General features: G+C 40.9%; 1 protein-coding gene across 1 annotated transcript in view; it reads left to right on the forward strand.

Moving 5' to 3' along the window:
- Window positions 1-27,761, forward strand: part of LOC310994289 (uncharacterized protein) — a gene marked incomplete at both ends in the record, with an annotated part of 113,653 nt that overhangs the window by 27,524 nt on the left and 58,368 nt on the right. Inside the window, 5 exons of the mRNA XM_083982931.1 lie at window positions 6,944-7,091; window positions 7,875-8,033; window positions 9,887-10,079; window positions 13,244-13,378; window positions 13,731-13,811. Coding sequence (XP_083839057.1) covers window positions 6,944-7,091; window positions 7,875-8,033; window positions 9,887-10,079; window positions 13,244-13,378; window positions 13,731-13,811 — 716 coding nt within the window. The remainder of the gene's footprint in view (window positions 1-6,943; window positions 7,092-7,874; window positions 8,034-9,886; window positions 10,080-13,243; window positions 13,379-13,730; window positions 13,812-27,761) is intronic.

Consider the following 27,761-nt stretch of genomic DNA (forward strand, 5'->3'; position numbering starts at 1 on the left):
GATGACAGTGTTGGGAGACAGTATTCCTTTGAGGCTAATGAGGTGGGTAGAGTCTATGTATGATTTAGATGCAGTGGTTACTGAGGAATGACTGGATGGATAGATACAGTGAACAACATGTGAGGAAGAGCCTTTCACAGTGGACCTCATCCCAAACAAACAATACTGTATGCAGCAGCACGGCCAGATTATACACTTGTTTGTTTTTGGTTTGTGGATATCGGCCTTTTTTGCATGAGACTACCATATGTGTGTATATGATATTCTAGTGTTTAGATTTGCACACCTGTCTGGAAAGCGCACAGCTGTGTGGATGAGAGCATCTTCAATTGTATATACAGAGTACTTCTGCCGCCATATGTGGCTACCGCACACCTCTGGCAAAGGAACTGACATAGACTGCAGTTTAGCAGCAGATCTCATGCACTGATCGCATCACAGTAATACTGACTGAATGTGTTGTGTCATGTCTTCATTTGTCCCAATGTTATTACAGTATGTTCCTTCATACACTTGTGGCATTGAGCAACAATGTTCTGCGAAATCAAATCAAAATCAAAAACAGCCAAAGTATTGATTTCATTTTATTCTCTCTTAGATAGATGGTACTTTATTAATCCCTTGGGGAGGGTTCCCTCAGGGAAATTGGGGGAATAAGAGGGATGGTAAATGACTTTGCTAGATGTTTTACTGAAAGGAGGAAATATAACTTTCTGTTTCCACTGACAGTGGAAATTAAAAGAACACATAAGATACAGAGAAAGGTGTAACAGGAGCACGGCAGGGGCTGATGTTCAGACGAGGTGAAGTTAATTCAAATCTCGACTAGGGCTGTAATTAATGATTGCGTTCATTAATCTTTTAATCTGATTTGGTTTGAGGTTATAACGGTAAATGTGCAGCACTTATATGGAGCTTTTCTTGTGTTGTTATCACACTTTAGCCTACACTGCAATGGTCACACAAAGTCATTGGTGTCCATAGAATGAAACAAATGACCGACAACAGGACTAACGAAAAGAAATCACAGTAAAAATCAAATCAAAACAACGTTCCACTGTACACCAATATTGAATCAAGTGTTTCCACACTTTAGGTAAGAACCTGTCAGAGCTCAGTTCGCAGCTACAGTAGTTAAGGCAATCACTTCCTGTTGTAGGCTGGATACAAAACAGACACGTTAACTTTACAGCCAAAGTCCATACAGAAAGGAACACACACCCGTATGTGTGTGTTTGTTCACACTCAGACAGAGAAGCATGTTCCAGCAAGTAGCTCAATCTGTGGAGGCTCCATGCATTGACTTCCTCACCTTGACCCTCTGAACGCTAAAGTACAAACAGACCTTTGGTCATCAGCAGGACACTGATGGATTTAAAGGCAGGAGGTGAGGAGAGGTTAAGGCGTCATGCAGCTGATGAACTAAACTCGTCTTTAGTCCTGTGCCCCTTTCATGGTAAATGTGTTAAACCACAATGCTGCTTTACTGACGTCTTTTAATCAAGAAGTCCTGCTTTGAGGGTGCAGCTCACTATGTCAGACAGCAATCATGTAACAGTCACGTCCGCAACCATCAACACATGGTGACTGGCTCTGACATGTGAAGGAATCATGGTGAATGATGGGATTTATGTAATATCAGAGTTCACAATGCATGAGAACCATATGTGCGTCTCATACACACAAAACCATTTTCAAAAGGATGCCTGATGAGTAACATATGATGATCCTCACAAAGAGCCTGTCCCACGTTGTTAACTCTGCATTGTGTTCAACCTTAAAACAGGAACACACCAAGTTGTTATCCGTTGTAATCTGAAACTGATTTTGAGTCATTGTTAGACATCCATTGTCAGCACTCACCAAACTCTGAACTGTTAAACTCAACTAAATCAAAGTTGTTCTGGCAGATAGTAGTTCCAGTAGCTGTTGAAGTGTTTTAATACTGAATTACTGAGGCTTTATTACTATTTTTCTCTCTAGAGGCTTTTGATTGTTTTGTATGACAATGGATCATCATTAAAGTCTTCATTTATTAGAAGACAGCTGAGGAGATGTTTGGAGAGAATCAGGACATGTTATACTACACAAGAGATGCTTTACATTAAGAGCATGTGAAGAAGATCACACGGCTTGTTCTTTGTGTTTGTGCTTGTTGGCAGCTTTTCCCTGCTGCACTGTTTTGGTTTCACACTTATCTCCTGGAGTTAATGTCTTGCTCACAGTCCTATTCAAAGTGATGGGTTGGGAAACGATAGCCTCCTGTCTCATGCACAGCTACTGTTCTACATTGATGCTGCAGGCTGAGGGAATGCCAGAAAAAATTCAACAACAACAGTATCACCCAGGTAACTCGGCAGCTCAGTACTTACTGATGCAGATTTACAAAGTGCTCAAACCCAATCAGTTTTCTTCAACCTGCACTGGAGTCTTTGCTACTGCTTAAGACAGGCACAGGCTCCAAACAAAGGCAGTGGTGTTTATAGTTAAGAGGATTAAGATCTACTTTATTGCTGGGAAATTACTGTGTCACAGCAACAAGCAATAACACAAAGTGCAAATAGAAAAATAAGAGGATAAAATAGAAACAATTTAACTTAACTTAAGCAAAAGTATTTACAAATTAGAAGAAATAAGTACAAATGAATAAGAAATAGTACAAAAGCAACATGTTACATACTACAGACATACAGTGTGTTTGGTTTGTTTTTGTTTTTACTGTACTTAATGTAATAGAAATAACTGTACCACGTGAGTACAGGAGATATGTACTAAAGGTGCAGGTGTTATGGAAACAAAGACGACTAGTTATTTGTCGAGAACAGTTGTTCCTAGGGTGTGATATCTGAACATAGGGTTAAAGACCCTAACAGACAACAGGGCCACGATAACATGGTGTTACCAACTTTTGCTGGAGATGGCATCACTGGTTACTGAGACTAAATATAATTAAAATAATATTATCATAAGACAGATTTTGTCACAAGCCATGAGTTCAGATGGAAATGTGATTTTTATGTATTTTGTTTTGACAGAGAAAAGATTAGAGAAAGAGAGCAAAAATATGAAGCAATATGTGCCAAACAGAAATGTTCCCTTCTTTCTGGAGAACAGTATAGACTGCACTATGGTATTTATGTGTTACTGTACGACTGGTAAGAAAGCTGTCCAGGTTTAATACTACGTACAAACCACCCAGCTGGTGTTCATTTGGACAATTTCAAAAATCGGATGTGGACAAGTGCAGGCTCTTCAATTTTATTTTGCATGTTCTGACACAAGTTCAGTTCAGTTAATTTGGGGGATTTTCCTGAAAGAGATCTCATGTACAATCTGAACAAATTGGTTTGGTCAACACACATTTTAAGGCAGCCTGGTAACTCGTGTTTTTAAGAAAAAAAAAGAGTTTTTATAGAGCCCAAAGAGAGACTTAACTGTGTGTGTGGGTAAATAAGACAAACAGCAAAATTATCCAATGACCGAGCTAACCGTGAAAGTCCTTACTGTTCACACATTTCTCCTGATACAGGGCTCAAACATCTGTTTTGCTTTTGCAGGAAACAGAACAGGCATGACTGGAAGCCCCCCCCCCCCCCCCCCCTACATACCCTCTCCCCCTCTTAATGGCTTGATCTTTTGATTATAGTGTTGGGAGAAAAGCACATGAGTATGTTCCGAGGTTTTCCTTGCAGGCACATCGTTGGCACATGAAATGTTCTTTCATGAAAACAAGTGGGGCCTAATAAAGACCATGAGAGCATTAGATCAGTGTGTGTGTGTGAGAGAGGGAGAGAGAGTGTGTGTGTGTGTGTGAGAACATTTCCCAGCTCCAAATTACTGCTCATTTAGATATTGTACCAGTGACAGGAGTTTGTGCATTGTGTGATTGATGTTAATGTTGTTATTATGGTTCACTGCAATTTGTAAATTGTTAAAAGCTTGTGCTTGTGCGTCAAGACAACAGCTGATAAATGAGAGCTTTTCCAATGAGCTGTGCACACTGGACTTCTCATGCCTATATAAATATACAGTACATTTCTGGAGTGGCACAATATAAGTGCAATATTTCCTTTTTTGTTCTTTGTCTATTTCATATTTTAAGCCTGTTTGCCTGCTCTGAAATAAAAATTAATGTTCAGTGTGACCACACATTGTTGAGGTCACACTGAAATTGATTATTTCTCTGAATTAACTATTAAGTGTTGTTGCATCCTTTTGGTGCTGAGACAGTCAAAAAAAAAATCTCCTAGTTGACTGACAATATTTTGATTCTCCATGAGGTTTGGTGTTTCTCTCTATTTGGATCCAAACAATGGTACCCTGGACTCTGAACCATGACAGGCATTTTCCACCAGTCGTATCTGTATCTGACTCTCTCTTCCACCCTTCATTTGTTTTCAGTCCAGTGATTTTACCTACAAGAGTCTCCAGGACAAAGCAGACATGACGTATCTCCAGTCACTGTAGAGCAGCTGTTTCTTTCATGTAGCCTACATCCGATCCTAAAATGCCAAACCAATGTTAAATAACCATAAATGGAAAAATACTAATGACAGTGTTTAATCAGTGTGTCTTCTGGTTAAATAGATGACTCATCCTGTTTGATGTAGCTGTGGGAAGTCGTTGTTCTTATTGTCTGTGCCCCATCTAAAATACACTACAGTATGTTTTGATCCCATTTCACTTGAAATCATAAGACAGCACAGTGATCATAAATTCATCCTCTTGTTACTGTTCGACTTACTGTTATTTAATTTAATTTTCTACACTTCATAAAATACAGCCACTATGGGCTTAAATCACTGTGTCAGCAGGGTTGTTTGTCTTTAAAATCAAATCCACCCATTGCTTAACATAATTCATTGATCTAATGCTGTTTGTATTTGTGAGGAGAAAGGAAACTGGACTGAGCAGATGTTGTGTTCATCCGCTGGGTTCTTTGTGCATTTAGATAAAGAAAATAACTTGGCATTGGTGTTGTTTGGCATTGTCCTTTCATCCCCCTTTACAAACCTGAAAACTGACGTCTTGTTTACCTGATTAGCAAACACTTTGACCTCACGTCCCTCACAGCTGTTAGCTAAAGGTTAAAAGTGCAGTCTAAACCATCATTCAAATCACATTTTCTCTCTAAGTGGTCCTCCTCCATATATCTTTGAAGATTCCTGAAAGGCTGGTATGCTGGAATTTTTAGTGCAACTCCAGATACGACTCACATGGGTCATTCCTGTGGGCAGCAGAGTGTGACCACACGGTGCTCTGTAGACCAGCCATTTGTATGACACTGCCGTCTGGAAGAGAGAACGAGCTGCTAAAGAGCTGAAAGATGTAGATTAATTAATAAAAGTGCTTGAGAGTAATAGGGTTAAATCTGCGTGAGCGATCCCATGTCTTTGGAACAAGCCTGGAGGCTCTCAAACATGTTCCCAGTGCTTAAATCCCACATATTCATGTGTGGTTGGCTGGTTGCTGTTTCGGACCACCCTGCTGCCTGTGCAGATCATTGTAAAATCGATATTCTTTAGTTTAATTGTTTTGTTTTTTTGCCTCCCATGTTATGCCAATGCTCTTCTCTGTTAGCTCACTTTGTCTCAGTACCACCTCTTCCATAATGAGGTTTGAAGTTCAAGTGTAAGTGAAGGTGTGACCAGCATACAATAATACCAGCCTGTCAGCGGTGACTCCCTTTTACCAAATGATGCAGAGATGTTTTCATAATCCTCAGAGCAGTGCTCAGTAGGAGGAAGGCAATCAACAACACCCATTTTACCTTCTCACATGGGGTGAAAAAAGTTTCTGCCTACTTCTAATGATGGGAAACTGTCAGTGGGTGAGGAGTAAAACAGTGATCTGTACTGTAGGGCACCACAAGAAGGGAAAAAACAAAATAAAATCTTAAAACGGGATGGAATTTGCAGCAGTCCTCAGCGGTGGCCCTATAAGTGGTTTTTTGTAATGCCATCAGTGAGTGGTGTGTTCACAGAACGTTAGGGTTTCTCCTAAGTGCCAACAGATGAATGATTTGGTTTGGTTGCTGCAGATGGCAGCCGCCTGAGTCCCCTTAATCATGACACGGCACTGAACATACACAACATGGCCAAACGTATGTAGACAGCTGAACATCAGACCCTAAAGAGTTTTATTCTAAGCAGCCATATGCTATAAGAGCCTTCACTTCTGTTTTTGAACCTCGCTAGTCGCTAAAGAGATTGTCTGTCAATCAGACTTAAGTGTTGGTGAGGTCGACCACTGATGTTGGAGTGATATGAGCCTGAGTCGGTGTTCAACCTGTTGGACGAGGCTGTGCCGATCTGTCAAAAAGGGAAAAAGATTCCTCGCAGATCTGGCTTCATGCATGGGAGCCTTGTCATGTCCAAAGTGTTGTCTTAATTATCTTTGTATGTTTTGGCAAAATGTCACTTTATTGGGGCCTCGGTGTAGGATTCTGGGGTAGTTGGGGGAGAGAGGTGGGTGCAGAGAAAAAGAAGTGAGGAGAAGCTACTCTTTGAGGTGAAAAGCACTGCTGAGTCAGACGGCAGCTGGTACAGCAGCAGTGGCTGTAAAATACAATGTTCAATACAATGTACACACCTCCTTTGAGTCATAACTGAACAGCCAGACAATGTTACTCCATTATCGGATTCAGTGCAACTTACTCTTAATGGATTCATTCATTCTGATGTCCATTAAGCCACTTTCTTTGAGATCAGAATCAAGCTGCTTGTTACCAAAGAAATTGCTTAAAATTGTTACTTCGGTGACAGCTGTCTGTACGCCCATTGGTAGCCTACTTTGAATTCAGCTTGATTTAATTGTGGACAATTATTGGTTGAAATGGTTCTCAAGCTGTGTCCCCAGTTAACGAACTGACTTCATAGCAGCATGAAGGAGGTTGCAGGACATATTTACTCATGTCTTTTTTTCCTTCACTGTCTCACTACAGATGAGGTGAACATCCTGCAGGAGCTTTCTCTTCAAGTATCAAACAGCAGCAACACCTCCTTGACCATAGATGACAGCAGGTGTTCAGTTCTGCAGGTGGGACAGTACTCCACCTTGGCTCTTCCCCTACGACAGCTCTTCACTGATGGGTACAGTTCCTTCTCTTTATTATTCTTATTTACTTTTGTCACCAGTTGTACTATTTCATAGAGTTGTTCCGATTCCAATTCCAATTCCAGTACCAATACCAATACCAATACCATGCCTCCGATACTGTGGAAAATGCTGCATCAGTATCAGCAAGTACTGAAGTCCAGGCACTGATCCTATACCACATGTATTAGAAACAGGAACCTGTTTACCAGTTAGCTGTGTTAACTCTGACTGACGCTACACACCATTGCCGCTCTTAAAACAGTTGCGCTGTAGATGCAGCTGGACCTCGATCCGCTCCACCTGCCCGGGGTACGCCACAAGTTTGAGTTTAAAAGGCTCCTGTAGGAAGCTGGGCAGCCGCACTTTGGAAACATGTCATGGAAACATGACACTCTGCCAGTGGTGCAGCATTTGGACTAGAGCGAAAACAAAATGTGTGTGTGTGTGTGTGTGTGTGTGCTAACTGAAATGAAACAAGGTATCACTATATACCATCAGTAAGTGTGAAAACACCCACTGTGGCTGCACTTTTAGAGTTTTAAAGGAATTGTTATTCATTCCTAGATTCATTTATATTCTAATACTGTACTTATACTTTTGTTTTCTTTAACCTGCTTGTTTCTATTTCAGTATAGGGGGAAATTAACTTTTTAGCTAGAATTGAGTACATTTACATTTGATCTTTTATCTTTTAAAATGTTTATCAATGTACATTGTCCCTCTTTATCAAATAAAAGGAATCTAATTGAATTGAATTGAATTGAATTTGTATTTAGACTTTCAGATGAGTTCAGTTTACTGGTGGAGCTGCGGAGTCCTCAGACGGAAGAACGCAGTGTCTTCACCATTCTCAGCCCCGACAGCCACGTTATGCTGCAAGTACGGATCAGTGCCCACGCCGTCATCTTCATAGGAACACAGCAACGGCACTATGAGTGAGCCCACTTCTTTATTTTGTTTTTCCTCTTACCTTCAACCTCTGAATAAATACAACTTGAGTGACACTATGTAGTTTATGTTGCAAAAGCTCTTTGGCAAACACAATAAGCTTTTATACGTCTAACATTTTTATGGATTACCCATCATTAAAAAAAATCCAGATGTCAAGAGGTGATTGATACAGCCATCTCAGGTAATTCAGGACTCATGCCCATTCCTGCTCTTGGCTCAATGTATGCAAATGTGTCTTTAAGATCCAGAGGGGTTCTGTGGATGTGTATTTGTTTGCAGCCTGTGTGTATTGCTTTGACTGAGCATTGCATTTGGCTGTCCCTTTGGTGGGATGATTTATTAGGCATCTTTTGGCAGTTTCCTCCTCCTCGAGAACCACAGAGCTCGAAGCAATACATCACTATAAGACAGCAGACTGAACTGAGCCAACACATAGACACACACTGATACTGAACCTATCATATATTTTTGGCACATGACTGATTTTATTTTAAACTTTCTGAAAAAAGAAAAAGCTGCTTGTCCGTCAAGCAAGTTGAGTGGCAGCGTCCTCTTAGTTTAGTTTAGTCGTCTTTCGACATCTACAGAATGTTTATGGGCAAAGCTTCTCTGGTTAATATTTACATTTTTAAGGGAAACTTCACTAACTTTGCAGGACCACCCATAGGTCTAGAGGGACCTACATACGTTATGTAGAGAATTCAGTCAATGTCTGTGTTGGTTGGAGCTGAAAACAACTAATTTATACATGACCAGGATCTGGAGATGAGGAGTGTAGAGGAAGAAGTGAAGCTCACTCCCCCACACCTCTCCCAGACCGCTCCTTATCTTATCTTGAAGACAGCAGCTCAAGGCGACTTTAGCTGCTACCAGCAATGATTTTCTTGTGGGCGAGCTGGATTTTAGCTGATTTAGGCACCAGGTTTTGACAAAGAAGAAGAATGTGCGTAGTAAAACAGACAACCATTCTGCTGCATGGATTTTGACACTTTTATCTTCCAACTCTCTGCCAAAAATTAATCATTGTAAGATTCCAGTGGAATGGGTTAGTCTCATTCTCATTATCTCTTTAGCGTTTTAGTGTCATTTAGCTCACTGTTTAGTTTAGCATCTACATCTCTGTGTACAGTGCTCTGAGTCTTCAGCAACAGCTAAAGCTCTAATAAACCCACAGAGTAGAGCACTTAATTTTAAATAGTCCATTTTTTCTCCAGACATGACGAAGACTAGAGTAAAACTAAAAGCAGAGTGAATTTTGGACTTTAAATTCAACAGGTAGACGTAAACACCAATTTGCAGTTTGCATGTTAACGCCGTATCTCAACGTGTAAATGGGCTAACATTTTAGCCATAGCAACTTTATAAGCTGATAATAGGCCACAGGTGTGTTTGACAATTTACGTTCTGCCCCCAAGGGTTCAGAACAAAAAAAGTTTTATCAAGCTTTAATGCTGTAAAAGTTTTTTTTTACTGTTATATAGACATGTTACAGAGTGTTTTGTACATTGATTAATTTCTACCAGCCCATTTTGGCTACAGGATCTAATACTACTCAACAGCCTCCCTGGAGCTGGAGCTTTGTCAGACCAAATGTTTGCCATAAAAACTGGGTCCACAGTTTTTCTGATTGTGAAGTCATGTTAATGAGTTATGAGGAATAAAAAGCTTTTCATTTCTACAGGCATCTGTATTTTAATTGTCTTGTAATAGTCCGAGGGCCTGAGCATGACTTGAATTTATGTCATAGATTAGTTCCTGGACACATTGATCTCTAGACGAACAAAAGCAAAGACATGATTATGTATATACAGTAATGTCCCATGTGTTTCTCTGTCAGGTTCCCAGTCAGCGGTCTGTCAGATGGAAAGTGGCACCATGTGGCGGTCAGTGTGTCTGCCAAGCGGCTGGCGGTGTACATGGACTGCTCTCTGCTGGAGAGTGTGGACTGGGTCTACCACGGCATGGGGATCAGCACAGATGGGCTGCTCATGGTTGGAGGCATCATCGAGGGATTTGAGACTCCTTTTGAAGTGAGTGGTTTCCACCCAGTATCATGCTTTTGTCCAGCTCCACAACTTTCCTTCTCTCTTTGCCATGGCTCATAAAAACGCAAAGTCAAATGAAACAGCTCCATCCACCATCATCTATCATCAAACACACCCCCTATCACCTATTCTGTCAGTCCCCACATTTCTTTCTAAACATTTACAAGAAGCTGAATTCATTAAGTAGTTTTCTGCTAACCGCAGGTCAGACCCTCAGCTGACTAAACAATGAACTTCAGGGGGTCTGATAGCCCTAGTGGGATTTTGAATGATCTCATTTTCAAGTGTTATGCTATATTGCATGTGTGTAATAGGACACATTTTATGACCGGATGGTTATACCACAGCCAAATGATATTTAACACAACTTTGTCAGGATAATAACTCACATGTGTAACGTCTAGTTCATTTTTGTCCAATTTTGACCAAAAAGACATGCATGTCTTCTCATCTTCACACACACATACAAACACCCATTCACAGGAGAGAACACCCAAGTAGATACTGTAGCTCCATGGCCCAGCCTTACCCCAGTCCCTTTTCATCACAGACTCAAAGACGTATTGTCTGTGATGCTTAGAAACCACGTGTTTGTTTTGATAAAGTATGCATAGAAATCCCTGTAACCTGCCCACACCACAACTCCAATTACCCCCCCCAAGCACCAGTGTTATGTAAAATTACAGAGGAAATGCTGATGAGTGTTTGGACAGAGGATGAGTTCAGTATCCTCATCCCCCTCCCTGTTCTCCACACACCATGAAGATCTCATTTCCCTTTATTTGATTGTTAACCAGACCTATGTGTGTTCAGACTCTGGGAATAACCCAGAAGGGGAACATGTAAAGTTCAGATCATGTAAATATTTACATCAAATTCCAGTTTTAGATGCATGTATTTTTTATGTCCATTTCAGATGCCTGCTGGTTTTTGTTTCAGTCTGATGTGAGAATGAATTGAGTTGTGTAGATTAAGTGCAGATTAAAATTGAAAAATCTGAAAAACTGAAAGTCTTCTATTAAAGGCTGTGTAGTTCCTGGCCTAAATTCTGGCCATAAGTTGTGACTGGGCTCCAGTTACAACAGGCAGTCTGAGGATCAGAGCAGACAGTGTGACTGTGTCACAATGGGGGTGAAGAGGCTACATCTGGATTTATTCTTAGCACCAGATAGACTGGATTCTCCAATGACTTGTTTCCCCTGATGACAGCTTTTTACTGAGCTCCAAGGACGAAGCACCTCCACACCCAGATGTGGTGACAGTTCTTGTTTGTGGACTTTCTTTTGTCATGGACAGTGCTAAACTATTCATTACTGTACCCTGCTTTCTTCTATTACTCTGTCATCCATCTCAGAGAGTGATTCTAGATAATTGTTATGATTGCATGTGAAAAATTGTTTCATATTACACACATTAGGCAGATGTTATATTGGATGTGTGTTTAGTTCCTCAGAATCACACTCAGTATTTTCAGTAATGTGGGCTTGAATTCAGGTCTTCGTGGTATCATGTCTTTCCCACCTTTCCCATCAATTTCACCTTGTAGTTTAAGGCCTTTGATGCTCATTAAGTAATAATGTTTTGAGCCACATGAAGTTTCCTTATAAGGTGTTAAACATCATAAAGACCCATTTCTCTTTATTTAATCTACTAATGGACTGGTTCTTGTCTGACCAGATGTTTTTGTTTTTTGACGGTTTTCTGGCTGTGATGAGTAAAGATAAAGATTTGTTTACTTGACACAGTCTTTCTGCAGCAAACAAACTAGTTGTCCAGTGCTCACTTAAACGCTGAATCTTGTTAACATGTAATGAAATGCAATATATACTCTTAATTGAACTGGTTTAATAACCCAAGATCAATGACCAATAAAAATCAGTAGAAAAACTTTACTCTCATGAAAGTGTTCAGCAGATGTGTGTTGAGCAGACACACATGATATTTTGTTTACAGTCTATTTTTAGACCACATCATTCTCTAACAGAGGTACCAGGAATCTGCATCAAATAAGAAAACCACAGTTCTCAGATGTAGTTGCTTGGAACTTATTATGTGTGTCTGCAACTTTCCACCTGTCTCAGGGTTTGATTTAAAAGATGTGAGATCAGACGGCTTATTAAAATGAGTCAGTTCAGTCTTTTCTAGTGGGTCTGATTAATTCATTAGCTTTGTGACAAGCACCAGCATGTTTGAATTTGGCAAAACAAGGGGAAATTTGCATTTTAATATTGTAGATTAAAATCTGTGTGTGGTTTCACCTGTCTTTAAGAGTGCACACACACATATATACAGACAAACAGGCACATACTTTATCACCCACCATCCCCTTCTTCGAAAAACACCAGCCCGAGGACACAGGTTTTTTTTTCAAAATGTCTGGTAATGTTTTGTTTTTTCATGTCACTGATGCAATCACAGAGCACCGTGACCTGCAGTAACCTCCCTGTGTTGAGTGTGAGTGTTAGAAACTTGTGCTTCCATTCTGTGTGTGTATGTACTGTATGTGCATGCATGGAAAGCTGCGTAGTACAGACAGAAGCTGAAACTACCAGGACACAGTTTCAGAATCTGTGTTTCAATGTCAAGAGAGCAGTAGAACATATCTATTCACTGGTCCTTTTTGCATCATTTATTGATTTACAATTTAACTCATAAAATGACATGATTTCCTGCGTTGTACTCAGAGGAATTACATCATTCAAAAAAGAATAGATGTCTGAAGATATGTGTGACTCACTCTTCTTTTCTTCTTTTGTACTGATCCCCATTTGACCTTTGACACAGGATTTTACTGTGATATTTGGATTTTATGGAGATTCATGAAAGTAGAATTGATTAGAGCAGAAATCTGTGGCTTCTACTTGAAGAAGCAATAAACTATGTTTATTGTAAAGTTGAAATTTATTGCCGCAGTTGGCACAGTCCAGAAAATCTAAACCTTTCAAAAGGACAATTTGATGTAGCGTGTTACGGGTGTACACATGCAAACACTTCAGTATCTGTCTGTGACTTGCAGCCATTCTCAGGCTGCAGCTGTAAATCAAGAAAAATATACATTTCTTTTTCCTATGAAGATGGTGTCCTGTCTTTACATCGAGTGTTGTGAGTGTTGTTTGCTCACCCTACAGTTCATGTCTCCTTCTCCACAGGGTCATCTCAGACAGCTGACCTTCCTGATGGGTGACCCAGACGCCGCCCAACAACACTGCAGCAAGCACCTGCCCCGCTGCGGTGAGATGGCCCCCAAGCCTCCCCGCTCAACACGCAACCAAAACAGCCTGGAGGTGAGGAAAGTTGGGTGGAAAAGAAAAACGCAGGATCAGGAAATTTCAAGTGATATTAACTTGTAGTATGGTTCCTTTGACTTATGTAAACAGCAAGACAAAGCAAAGTATTTTGAAACCACAACCCAGACACTCAGACTCCTGCAGTTAATACCTTGAATGCTGAACGTGTCATATACTATGAAGCATGATAAAATACCATGAGAGGATTCAAAAGCATTCCGACTTGGTTTTGATCCCGTCTGATGACTTTAACAACTCTGTGTGTTTTGGTTATTCATTAGTTCAGCCCTGAGCTGTGTTTGTTTGTGGTTTTTAAATTTAGAAATTGTCGCCTCTTGTTTCCTTGCAGAATATTCTGCTGTCCTCGAACGACCTGGAGGACCTGCTGGGGAATCCTGAGGATGAGTCATTATTCAGCCTTGGCAGAACTGTGAGTGAAAGATATTGGCCCCTAATTGCTGATAAACATCAGCAGTGCTCTTTAAAGCTGTGTTGAAAATCCCCTGCTCATTAAGGTGTTAAAAACAAAACAAAAAAGCAGGCAGCTGAGTCCTGAAGCTTTAGTTCAATAGTGTGGGCAGCTGACCAGTTGTCATGGTGATCATATCCAGCTGTGGGCAGGCAGGCAGCTTCAGTCCGGTCCATCAACCACTGGTCTGGTTTCACTGTCTGTAAAACCACCAGTCCAGTGTCTGTCATTAATTAGTGCTGTGGTGCTGAGCCTCAGGCGTCAGAGGCCCCGACCGGCAGCCGCACCTCTCATGTTTGGCTGACTGGCCCACTTTGCTTGTGCGCGTGTGTGTGTGTGTGTGTGTGTGTCTGCTTTGTGGCCCATCAGTCTGTGTCTTCTCACTGGTCTTTGTTGTTACTTGCACAAGGGTTCATGTGGGTGTTGAAACTGAAAACCTAGTTTGATTAATTACAGGTAGGAGTCCTTTTGATTTTTTACCAAAAACAGCTGGAAATGTATCAGTTCAGTTACATGTTTTATTTAGAGGATTAGAAACACTGGGAAAGTCTAGGGGGAAAATGACAGCAAACAAGGATTTTAAAAAAAGAAAAGAAAAATCACACTATCTAATTTTAGCTTCTGCTTTACTCATTGTTTTTTCTCATCCTCTCTGTCAGTGGTTCATAACTAGAACCAGAATTATTGAGTAATACTCTATCACTGCAAGAAAACAGTGTATACATGGTGGTCAATCTTTATTGTTCTATTGTTTCTTTCTTTGTTAACTTTTGGAAAATATTTTTTTTTTAAAGTTGATAAATAACCGTAATTATTTGAGGTATTTTAAAGCAAATTTGCACAAATGCTGGATTCAACTTCTAACTAACTGTTTGTGCTGGTAATCATCAGATTCGTAATGAAAGTCATTAGTGTCAGTCTTGAGTTGATGTAAAACTAAAAGGATCAGCCTGAGGAAGTGGAGAGCTGCAGCACCTTAACTGTTCTACTTTAATCTAGACATGAACAGTGCTGCATCAAGTCTCTTTGTTTCTGTCATTTAAAGTCCAATGGGCTCTTGGACTTACTGGAAATCACTTTTTCACAGCAACATCACAATTTTCAGTCATCTCTTGATGCATCAGTGGGTACCACTGTCTTTATTCTGATAAGCAGCTTCTGTGAGTTTGGTGTAGCTCCACATCAACCAGTTCTCCACCAGAGCCGAACAAGTACCACTGCCAACAGCTGCAGGGAGACAAGAAGGGAGGAGTCAAGATAGAGCTAGTTTGTCAGCAGCAATTGACCTTTCACAATAAAACAAAGAAGCATTTACATATAGCACAAATAAATTACTGCACTGTCTGAATGAATACCCCATATGAACTGAACTGGTGTTTGACATTTTCTAGTCATACAGTGTCTGACCAGCTCAGTTCTATGATTGTTCCCTCACACTCTTTCTCTCTAAAGCTGCCAACACAATGGTTTGTGTTATCCCACCTGAAAATCATGTTTCAAAAGGAAACATAAAACATAAAACGTTACAGGAAGTCATGACAATATTTCATTTTTTCATTTTTCAATTTCAAACTTGTGTTGATGAAACTGATCAGTTTTTAGTTAGTTTGTAGATTTAGTAACCCATCTTGTTATCACTACACACACATTGTAGTCTAATACCTCAGACCAAACAAAACATAGTTGCTCATATACATAGGATTGTTTACATTGGCAGTTGGAGAATAAACCATGTTTCTGTTTCTGCATTTAAAATGGAAACATCGGCAACCATATGCTTGGACATGAAGGAAAAGAAAAGCTGGTTTGAATTTACATTTTCGTGTGCATAGAAAAATCTCTGAAATAATCAGCTCGGGTCTGGTTCTCTTTACAGCATACAGTAGTGTGCAGCCAGAGGAGTGACTACAATCCTGAGTATAAAACATAGCAGACGGTGCCGTGCCATGCCAGCCCCACCAGGCACAGAGCTCCTCCATTAGGATGGCACTGGGATGCCTTTGCGATGATGTAGACGACAGAGACTTCTCCTGCTGTTTTGTGTTGTTTGTTGTTTGCAGGAACAAGCCGCAGCAGATCTGTCTTAATAGTTGGTAAAATCTTCCTCAGCGGGCTGCATCTCCTTCTTATTATCTGTCGATCTCTGTTCATCTGTTTCTGTTTTTCAGTTTTTTTTATTGCGCCCAAATCCGTCTCCTCTGGCTGTCCATCTTTTTATGTTTACATGTCTCCCTGTATCTCCGTCTCTGTGCTCCTCTGCTGTGTCAATCACTTACAGTATCAATCACCCTATGCATTTAATATGATCCACCTGGATCAAAACCTGGATCAGTTTTGAATCTGTTATGAATTTAAATAAGAATTTTACGAACCACCTCATTCATAACCAAAAAAAAACCAACAACAAAAAAAACACATTTCTATGAATAGCAAATCGCCAAGAGTTACATACCTGAAGAATTCAGTATCCAGTAACCTCTAACAGTAGTCTCTGCTGGTTGCTGCAAGAAAGGTGCAGGTCCATAACACTGTTTTTGGACTGTAAAACAAGATATAACATGTTCATTAGTGAGCTTTGCAGGTGCTATGCTAAGCTAAGTGCCTGCTGTCTCTGGCTACATACATACAGTTACCTTGAAACCATAATATACAGTGGCGTCTGTCTTGTCACATAAATGTCCAACAATTGTCAAACACTCACTATTGGTTGAACAAAACAAGCAGTTTGAGGTTGTCAAGTTGGACTCTGGCAGCTTGTGACAATTTATGAACTGAACAACTAATAGTGTAATCACCAGTCAGCAGATGAACAATATACTGTAGATAGCTGATTATTGCGTAATTCTCGTTTATCGTGTAGGAAACAACAAATGAATAGATGAATAAGTACTGTAGGTGATATTGGACGCAGCCTGTTTCTCATTAAATCCACACACAGCACTTCATTAACAAGATCTATTTCTCCTTCGCTAAGGTCTGCTGCTGTCGTCTTTGAGGCGGAACATTTCAAACTGTGGGGCCTCGTTGTTGGGGTTTCCTGATGCATGTCCTGTCTGGGGCCAATAGCTCCCTTGACAGGTGCTCTCTTCAGAGACATGGTACTTGACCAGTTAATGTGCAGTTACTTCAATGTGCTTGGTGATTTTAAACACTCCTGGAGGTCAGGAACCTCAGCTAAATGTGTGATTACAAAGCCAGAGCTTAGTGTGTCAATGGCTTTGAACCCCCATATTCAGCATGCTCAATGTTAGTCAGAACTACTTTCTTCTGGAAACAGTTTTCATTGTACTTTTCCTCATTACGTGAAGGTTTGTTGCTTTTATTGATTTATATTAATTGCAAATTTATCTTCTCACCCAACCAAGCAAGTAATACGATGATTTTTATTTTACATTAGGCTAAGACAAATGATAAGTCAAGTCAGTTTTATTCATATTGTGGTAATTCACAAATTATCTCAAGGTATCCCTTTACAAAGAGAGAAGATATAGACCTTCTCCTCGTAGTATTTACAGAGACACAACAGATTGCACCAAGAGCAAGTGCACATGGCAACAGTGACAGGAAAAACTTCTTTTTAAGAGGCAGAAACTTCGAGCAGAACCAGACTTGGGCGGTGCCTTAATCAGCTTTAGTAAATTAAAACTTAAGCATGTGATCAGAAGTTGAGTGATCAGAATTGTTCCTTTTTGATTGGAACATTTATTCTCCAAAAGATGGTGGGTAAGAAGGTGGGCTTTCTCAGTGTCTGGAAAAAATGTGTGTCAGTGACAGAGGGAGAGACTGTGCATGACAGAGCCATTTGGTTTTCTACATTGAGTGTCGCCACAAGAATGAAACCAGTTCTTCAGAGGCCACTCACTTTTATAAATGGTTTTATTCACTTGTTCCCTAAAGCTGCATCTGTCAGAAAGAAACGCACACACACACACACACACACACACACACACACACACACACACACACACACACACACACACACACACACACACACACACACACACACGCCTGTGGTTGTAATATTCCCTGTTCCACATCCTATCACAACCAAGTGTTTTCCATTCAAATCTCCAGAGAGCCCTCTTTCATAAAACTTGTTGAACAATAGCGTTTAACTGGAAAGAGACAAAAAACAAAGTAGTGGGGGGAAAATGATTCATTATTTTTATACTTTTCCATGACTCTGTCAATCCACCAAGGTTCATAAAAACCTTTAAGTAAAGTCTGGGTGGAAATGTCATGTCTAAGACAAGTTTAAGTGTTGAGGTGATCAGGCATTGCTGATTGATAAATTGCCCATCAGATCAAAAGTCTTCACCAAACAGATGATGTTCCAGATCATTATCTTCAACATTAATTAATCATTGGCCTATTTACACATCGAGTAGAGTACACACATGAACTTAATGTGGACTCATGCGTTTCTGTCACATTTCTACTCTCACTCTCCGGCCTTGCTGCGTACTTGGCCAGAGGCAGCAGCTGGCCGCAGCTGAGGTCAGAGGTCAGGTCCAGGTCAGAGTTATCCAGCTGGGTTGTAATGAGGACAGGCAGGTTACCCAGCGTTCACCCCTCATCCAGACTGCTCCTACACACCTATCATTACGGACTTCATCACTGATCATCTACCTGTCAGGAGAGCTGAACCAGTGCAAACTGTAGACTGCTGCGAGATCATTCCTTCAGCATCAGAGAGGTTACAGTACATCGTTGGCCAAAAACAACATGTTTTCGTGCCAGAAAGCAACAATCCAATACTGCTCAGCTAATTCTTCTGCCCTCCTGTAAATGGTGCTCTGTTGGAGGATGGGGTTGCTTAACAAACAAGTTTGCCAGGTTTCCAGGCAACAAAGACTGCAGGAAGCAGATGTAATGGTAGATGTGCTGACATATCTCCTGAAATGATAGACTCAATATCTGCTGGAGGGGGCCAGAAAAAGCTTGAGTCGAATATTCTGTCTGTGCAAAATGGACGTCCTGCTGTGGTTGGCTCAGAGATGATGGGTCTGCCGATGGAGTTTACTCACAGCGCTGCTCCTGTGTCTGCAGAGCTCTGCCATTAGTGGAAGTCATCCTATATGATCAGGAAAGAAAAATAGAAGACAGTGAAGAGGTTCTATTTCTATGAATGTCTCTCTCTCTGTAAAGTGTATAAAGTACATGAGTAATATGGTTTTCTAGTCCTTTGTGTTACAGATTTACGAACAGTTAAGTGAACTCTTTTAAAAGGTCAGACCAATCAAATAATAGTCTCAAGAGACACTCTGACGTCGGTTCATGCTGGGAATTGCTCAACCAAACTGTTGGCATCGCAGGAAGATGACACACAACACCACGAACATGTCAGAGCAGCAAAAGAACAGAGTCAGCAGAATACAGAGCTCTCGTTCCTCAAGACAGTGTTAGGAAGAAAAGTTCAATATTATTATTATTATGACAAACCCTCAAAATCCATGCGGTGGATGGAAACTGGGGCTAAAACATCTTTTCTGGGGGTTTCTTAGTTGCATGATGCATTAAAGAGCAAATAAAGGCTTTACAAGAGTATGAATGAACAGTTTGCTCAATTAAAACAAGGAAAGGGAGTCATGCTTTGCATTTGCTGTAAAAAGTGAAAGAGCCTTTGGTTTTAACACAGGAAGTTTCTGCACATTGTCAAGCTTTTCTTTTACGCACATGGCCACAGACAAGGAGTAACTTCTCATCTGCCTGGCAAAGTTTATCACTGCTTCCAATATAAAATAAAGTAATTACAGACAAGCCAGGAGGCCCTCAAATCATGGAGGACGGGAGGAAGTGGGTTATTGAAAGAGGTGATGCACTGATGAAAGATGTGGAGGCGGAGGAGGTGGAGGAGAAGGAGATCAAGAATTTGGAAAGAAAGGATGGAAATGATGAAAAGGAAGAATTCTTGCCTCATTTCTTTATTTTGTCACTAAGCAGCGCAGAACCAATTCTCAACGTGAGACGCCCCAACACGCTCAAACTATTAATTTTCCTCTCCCAAACCATCATTTAGCATGAGGCGTCTATGTATGCTGTGAAGATAAATCATACAGGGCTGAATGCCAGATGATGGAAAGTTGTCATAAGACTGCTGCATCAGCAACATGCAGCCGCTCTCCTCTCTGTGCCCTCACTGTGCTACAAACCCACTGCGAGGACTGAAATCCTCATGTCGTCAGATCTCTGGAAGAGATTATGTGGCGAGGAGGATGTAGACGTCCTGGGAAGTTGTTTACAATTTAAAAAAAAAAGGGATCATTGATTCCCCTGTGCACATCTGCCCTGCAGTTTTAAAGCTGCTCTGTTCACCCTGACTCAACCTCCCTCTGCTCTCATTTATTTATATTGCTGTTTATGCTAGACCACCTCTCCTTTTGTTCCTAATAGAAATGAAGTAACACTTCCTGTGACACTGAGCTGCCCCATTGAGCTTGACTTTTCATACAGAGGAGGTCTCCTCCATGTCCGCCCACAGGTGTAAATCAAGCCAGTGGTGAATATTTCCCCCTCTAACATCCTCTCAACTGTGGTTCTTTTGCTGAATTTGGTTTATTTCACTGTGGCTTTCTTCTCCTCTTATTCCCTACCAGAGATTTTTTTATTCACTCTGGTGTGCAGGCTCCCTTCAACCGAAACCCACCCATGTGTGAAAGCAGTGGGGATTCCCTCACATCATCCGCGTCTCTGTTTTCATTTGTTCTGCTTCCCCTCAGTTGGAAGGAGCAGTTACTCACCAGTGCAGAGTTTTAGTTGCCCATGATGTTGCAGTTAGCGTTGTGCCAATATCTTGCTGTGATCAGATGTTCACTCTCACCCTCAATCTAGTTTGGCTAGCTGAGTGCTGACAGTAAATGCTGCGTGAATCCAAACTATCTAAAAGACTTTGGGTTGTTTTGAAGTTTAAATTATTCCAGCTTTGACGACACTGTCAGTTTCAATCTCTCTGTTAGTTGACTGTTTCTCTCTGTTCAGAGGCCTCCTCCCCAGGGCTAATGGGCTGGGCTACATCTCCATCCAGATTAGGTGTATTGTTTGTACAAGATGTATGGCTTGTAAAAGTGGAAGGGTGTGTGTATCCAGTAGGTGTGTGTGGGTGTGTCTGCTCAGAGCTGGATCAGCCTCCTGTGCAGAGGTCTGCTTGTGGGCACAGTGAGCAGAGCTGAAGCGTGGACAGACTCAGAGTGTCTCCTGCAGTCATGCTCTACCATGGTGGATGGTACTTGCTCCTGGGATGTCTTCTGTTGGATTTAGATGGATTGCACGTGAAAGGTCAAAGGCGACAGAATGTAAAGGTACGGCCTGTTGAAACACCACACACTGCTTTTCCTTTTGTATCTTTGGATTCTTCTGCACTTCACTGACTGACTGTGTAACACTCTAGATGATTTCACTGGTGCATTTGTTAATTTTACTGGATGAGGATGATGATACCCATGGATTGTATCTGTGTGAGTTACACTGTTCACAGCCATTTTCTCTTGAGGATTTGATTCTGATTTGGCTTACAGCACAAGGGTTGCACCTGCTCATGTTTTCAGTGTAGAAACAACCTGATGTCTTGTCGTTGACATCGTTGCCATGGATGTCATTGCCTTTTTTGGGGGGACTGAGAAAACCAGTTAATGAGAAACTGCAGTATCTCTAAGCATTTTGCAGATACATGGGTTTCATCTAACGTTGATTATGGAAAAGACTGGAGATAAATAGACATACAGTACATGCTGAATGTGATTGAGAGCAGCCCATTTGTGATGCACAGTAGCTAGCTCAGCAGCAGTTACTATTTGTGTGACTGCAAATTCATGGGTCAGGTGTATAATTTGTTTTGAGCTGATTAAACTAACAAGGAACTGAAGAATCGTGCGCTGCATTTACCGGCTTGTTTCAGTCCTCAGACTTTGGTGGACCAACATTAGACAGATGCATCATCATCATGGAGCCCTCTGGTTTGGGGCTCGCCAATTGGTTTTTAAGGGAAAATGAGAAACCCGCAGAGGCAACAGTCTGTTGGTTTGCATAGTAGCCAGCTAGAGGGGGCGGAACAATGCAAAGCGCTCTTTCCATCCTACATGCTTCATGATCTTTCTATATATCCCAGGACCACCACTGGCGACTTGGTGGGCACTTTGATCCCAACGAATAGCGGCTTTTCAAACATGGGTGGTCCAATCCCCAACCATGACAGTGTTAATACCGCGCTCAGCCTCCTTAGCTACCCGACAACACGGAGTCATAATAGAGAGTCACACGCTCACTCGTGTGCACATGACAGTGCTCTGATGAACGCATGAACACATACACAAAGACATGCATGCTTATAGTGCAGTGCCTTGTAGTCCACATCACTACACGCAGTGCAAGCATTATTGGAATTCACAGGTACACACACACACATGCACACAGACACATGCACACACACTAATAGAATTCTTTGACCCACGGCCCATTTGTTTCATCAGGCTGCTGTTGCTATTTTCCTCATATTTCTGTCAGACTTCTGGCCATAACTGCAATGCTTATTGTCATTTTTTATAATCATGGCAAATAAAAGCAGCCGTCTGATTGCTAATTTACCTGGGATCAGGCTTTGCCATGCAAAGTGTTGCGTCTTTATTCCTGAACCATCGGACTGCTCCCATCGTACATTTTTCCAGGTTAAATTGCCTACTGCTCCTGCAAGACTCAGCCAGTCTGAGAACATTTGCATACCTGTGTCTTGGCGAGATTTACGGACCTTGCCATTTGATTAGCCCTTTGTACGAGCGAGTGTTCATTGTCTGTATGCTGCGTGTGTATTTGTGTGCACGTGTGTGTGTGTGTGTGTGTGTTGATTGTGCTCTAGCCTGCAGCGCTTGTAACAGACTGTGAGGCCTTCACACATTTCTCTTTGGCTTTACCAGAGGATCTGTCAGCTACACACAAAGACTCCTGAGAACGTACAGTGGTTAATGATAAACATTAATCTTGTCCAGGTGTCAACATCTGCCCTAATCAATTTTTTATTGCTTTCCCACAAATATTTGTTGAGAGATGCAAAGAAGTTGAGTCATGATCATCATGTTCTCTCAGCATAATACTCATAAATACTTTGTTTTATTGGAACTTTACTTGCACTGTGTTATTATCACATGCAGGTGATATGTACTAGTATCCTGTTGAAGTCAGTATTTAAGAATATATTCTGTGTCAGCACTATTTCATGTCACTTTCTCCTCCCTCACCATGCAATGATACTGTAACTGTGGGAATAATAAAACATAGTGTGACAGTGTGATGGATTGAAAAAAAAAAAGAAAAAAAAGGAAGTTTCAAGTCCTTGCACGTTGGACCAGTGGTTGGAGACACACTGAAAAGAAATGCACATGTTTGGTTCGGCTCAAATGTTCGGTGCAATGTGACATTTTTACCCAATTTACTGCACCTAAGCCTGCAACTATTGATAATAATCTTTATAATTATTAATCAATGTGATTAATAGTTTAAGCTGTAACTCTGTAACAGGAATAGAAATGTAAAAATTTAATTTTTTTTATTTTCCCAGACTCCAGGGTGAAGTTACTTCATAAATGATTAGGACACATTAAAACTTACTTATTACTTATTGTTAGAATTCCCCCCTGCAGCAAATAGTGTGACAGTGTTGCAGTGTTACTCCAATTCACCACAACTGTCTAATGAACAAGTAGCCTGTCAGTCCTTTAGCTTCTGTTGACAGTATTGGCTTCACAATATGACTGTGTGTGAATCCTCAACAAACTTAAGTTGTCTTATTTTTCATCTCGTACAACCTCATGTGATATGATCAGTAATTGGACCAAAAAAGGACAATAGCTAACACATTACTTACGCGCCTATCTCTATAACGCATTATAACCATACTTATACAGTGCTATAACTGCATTGTAACTCATTATAACTATAGTTACAAACACTCATAAATGATCATAATGCTTTATAACAATAATCATAACACACTATAAAGCATTTTATCATGATTTATACAGTAAGGTCATGTGTTATAATACGTTATAATTGTTAGTAACTTGCTGACAATGCCCACATCGATAATGCATTATAAATATAGTTATAATGTGTTATAATTGGCTTATAAACCTGTATAACTATAATTATAAACACTCATAAATTATCATAAGGCTTTATAACAATAAGCATAACACATAACACATACACGTCTATAAGCCAATTATAACACATTATAACTATATAGTATATGTAATGCATTATCGATGTGGGCATTGTCAGTGAGCTACTAACAATTATAACGTATTATAATACCTGACCTTATAAGTCATGATAAAATGCTTTATCGGTGATTATTGTTATAAAGCATTATGATCATCATTATGAATGTCTATAACTATAGTTATACAGTGCTATAACTGCATTATAACTCATTAGTATGGTTATAATGCGTTATAGAGATAGGCGTCAAGTAAAGTGTTACCGGACAACATGTCTACACCACAAGATGCCCGTCAATGTTTAACATGCCTCCACTCATCCAGAACAGTTGGATTGGAAGACCTGACTGTAGGGATTTTCTATCATTCAGCCACAACAGCATTAGTGGCTAATGAGACCTGGTTTACACTCAATGTTCCAGTTCATCCTAAAGATGCTGGGTGGGCTTAAAGTCAGGGCGCTGTGCAGCCACAAACCAGGAAAACCATTTTTGTAAAGATCTGGCTTTGTGTGTGGGAGACTGTTGAAACAGAAAAGGGCTTTCCCCTGCTGCGGGAAGCTTGAACTTTGAAAGTCATTATTTATTACAAAAAACAACAACCCCACACATATAGTACAGACCTTGAACAAATACAGTGCCCTTGCTTGCATGAGCCTGCTGCTACAGAGCCAGACAGTGATCCTAAATGTTGCCTTGGCACATGATTTAAAGGCCTGAAGAGATACCTGCTGGGATTAATAGTTCTGTTTGACAGGATAAATACTCAGTTTCATGTTATGCAGCGCCTGTTCTGCAGATTGGTTTGTTGTTGGGCCTTTGGTGTTTTAAACTCAGTCATCTACGGTATGTAGCTTGTACAGTAGCTGTAGCTGTCACAGAGTCTCTGACCCAACAGCGGTCTGGATGCTGAAGACAGCTCAGAGGTTGCCCATTTTCCATCCAGTTGTTAGAATTACACACTGTCATGTCTGTCATGGTATTATCACTGAAAGACTAGAGTAGATCTGAGTCTAAAAACAACCTGTCAGCTGGTAAATGGTCCTCCTAGTACGACTGGTCACCTGACACCTGAAGGTGCTCAGTTTGGTCAAACTGGATTTGATTGGCAGAATAAATGTAAATAGGAAAAAGCAACAGTTGGCCATCACTCATTACCACTTAGCAGCCCTTGAGTGGGGCCCTTAACCTCCAGCTGCTCAGTAAACAGATCAGACTGGGCAGCTTCCAGATGTGGATACATCTGACTGTGAGATTGATCATTGTGTTCCTGCAAAGCTGAGCGTGACTTCCCTTTCATAAATTAAGTTTAAGAAACATATTGATCTAGTGCTGTGGTGAAAACAGTGGGTAAAATCCACTGTGTAACCATAAATCAACTCCTCCAGTGGAGGCATGGTTATTATGTATTTATCTTATTGTCTGCAGATTCTGTAAAAAAAATAATGCTTTAATATTTAGCTTTGCCATCCAATTCTTTCTGAATACTCTGCCCTGTCTGTGACGTTCCGCTTTAGTCTCTCTGGTTTATAGTAGAGACATTGTTGTGGCTCACGAATGTACGCTGACCAGATGCAACACAACAACATTTCTGTGATTGTTGGAAGGTTTTTCTGAAACTGCTGATCTCTTTGAGACTTTCACAAACAACAGTCTTTTACATTTTTACTGAGTGTGGCGAGAAAAGCACCCAGTGAGAAGCAGAGCTGCAGTGCAGACAGAAACAACCATGTTGCTGCTGTAGTAGCAGTACTTAAAATTCTTAGACAGCAAGATAAGTTTAAAATATACAGTAATATAACGTGGAGATGTTTTCATGGAGCTTGTCTTTCTCCTGACTGACTGACTGACTGGCCAACGTGTTGTGGTTCTCCCGCTAAGTGTGGCCTGGGCTGGCGCTCACAGAGACATGTCACAGACTGGAGGGGAGATAAGCTGAGGGGACCATGTTGACCAGAGCAGATCCAGTGTCAGCTTATCAACCAGGGCTGGCTGCCTGACTGCAGCCTTGGATAAGAAACAGAGAGAAAGGGCCTTTGTTTGGAACTGGGGCACTTTGTTTGGTCTCTTGCCTATCTCATTCCTTCACTGGCCCCTGTCATACCCAGCCAGCGCTCCACCACCGGCTGGGTTTCATTGCAGATACAGTATTTTAGACGGACTCTTCTAATGTTTCAGATTTGATGAATGAAAGCCAGGTTCAGCAGGGTATTTCTGCGTTGTGTCTGGGCATATCAGTCTTTCTGATAATACAATCAGACCATGCTCAATTGATTTTTGCCTTAACAAATGTCTGTAACCAAATAGGAAACCTGAGCTGACCGCTGTGGTAATTGCACTAATAGATAAAATGTGTATGATATAATTTCTCTTTTTATATTTTGTACACATATCTTATATACCTATACCTTAAGATCTCTGTGCTTTTACAGTGGACACTTTTGTTAGTCCTGCAAGACCATGAATTTATGGCTCAAAAAAATCAGGCTGTTTAAGAGGTTAAACTAAATGTTAACTTGTTTAAAGTAGCTAGATATACATTACAGAACCAGCCAATAATAGAAAAATGGTTATTAAACTTCAAACAGTGCTGCACTTAGGAGAGCTGAAAGATGTTGTCCATGTCCCCATGCATTTAACATCATTTTCTTTTCTGATCTGTTGTTTTCTGTGTACAAAACATAATTACACAACACAGCAGGGTAGTGTGGTGTCATATGTCAGCTCTCTTAACTTGTATATTGTAAAATATGCTCCACTAAATTCTCTGAGCATGCACGCTGCTTCCCTTTCCTCCTCCTCTCCTCCTGCTCTCCATATGACTCGTAGCTCCACTTTAGTGCTCTTCACTTCAGCCCATTAGGGTCATCAAACCAGATTTACAGCCCTTAGGTCCCTTCCCCTCAAAGGCCTCTCTCACTGTGCTGCTCTTCTCTGCTGCTCTGCACTCCAACATTTTGTTGTGTTTTGCTGCGTTTGTGGCCGTGTGGCAGGGCGTGAGTACTTGTGTGTACTACTTTTTGTCCCTGTCACCCCTAGTAAAACTGCAGCGCCCCATTAAGCAGGGGGTTCATGAGACTCATTAATAATGCGTTCACAGTTTTGAAAATCCTGCTCTGATTTAAATGGAAGCACCTCCTCCAGAGGGGTAGATGAAAGAGAAGACTATTGGTATTAGATGTATCGAAGGGGGCTGAGAGCAAAGCTGTCCAAAGTACCAGAATAATATGAGGGGCTTTATGATGGCCTGATGTTTTGGAATTGAGCTTTGATATGATGCCAGGAGGGGAGTGCTCCCAGGTGCCTGCAGGGGCCACTCCACTGTCAGTTGCATAGTGGAGTCGAGTGTCTGCTCTAATTGGAGGTGATTTAAAGTAAAGTAGAAGCATAGATGTCTTGAACCACAACTCATGATATGTAAATCACTGTATGTTGACACTGGGTGGTGATAAGGAAGACGTCTCCCAGAGAGATGTTAAACTTACACCATGCTTTAATGAAAATATTACATGATGAGGGAAGACAAAATTACACAGTTTACAGTACTGCGGTGGAATTTGATTGATTGAAAAAACAAGAGTAGTATCCAAAACACATCGCAACACGGGAAAGCATGATTCCATTACATCTATGCAAACCAATGACACAATTTGTCTTGGAAAGAAATGAGACAGACTCAGGAGTGGCCTGCAGGTTTTGACAGC

This window comes from Trachurus trachurus, assembly GCF_905171665.1.
Source record: "Trachurus trachurus genome assembly, chromosome: 12".
Classification (NCBI taxonomy): Eukaryota; Metazoa; Chordata; class Actinopteri; order Carangiformes; family Carangidae; genus Trachurus; species Trachurus trachurus.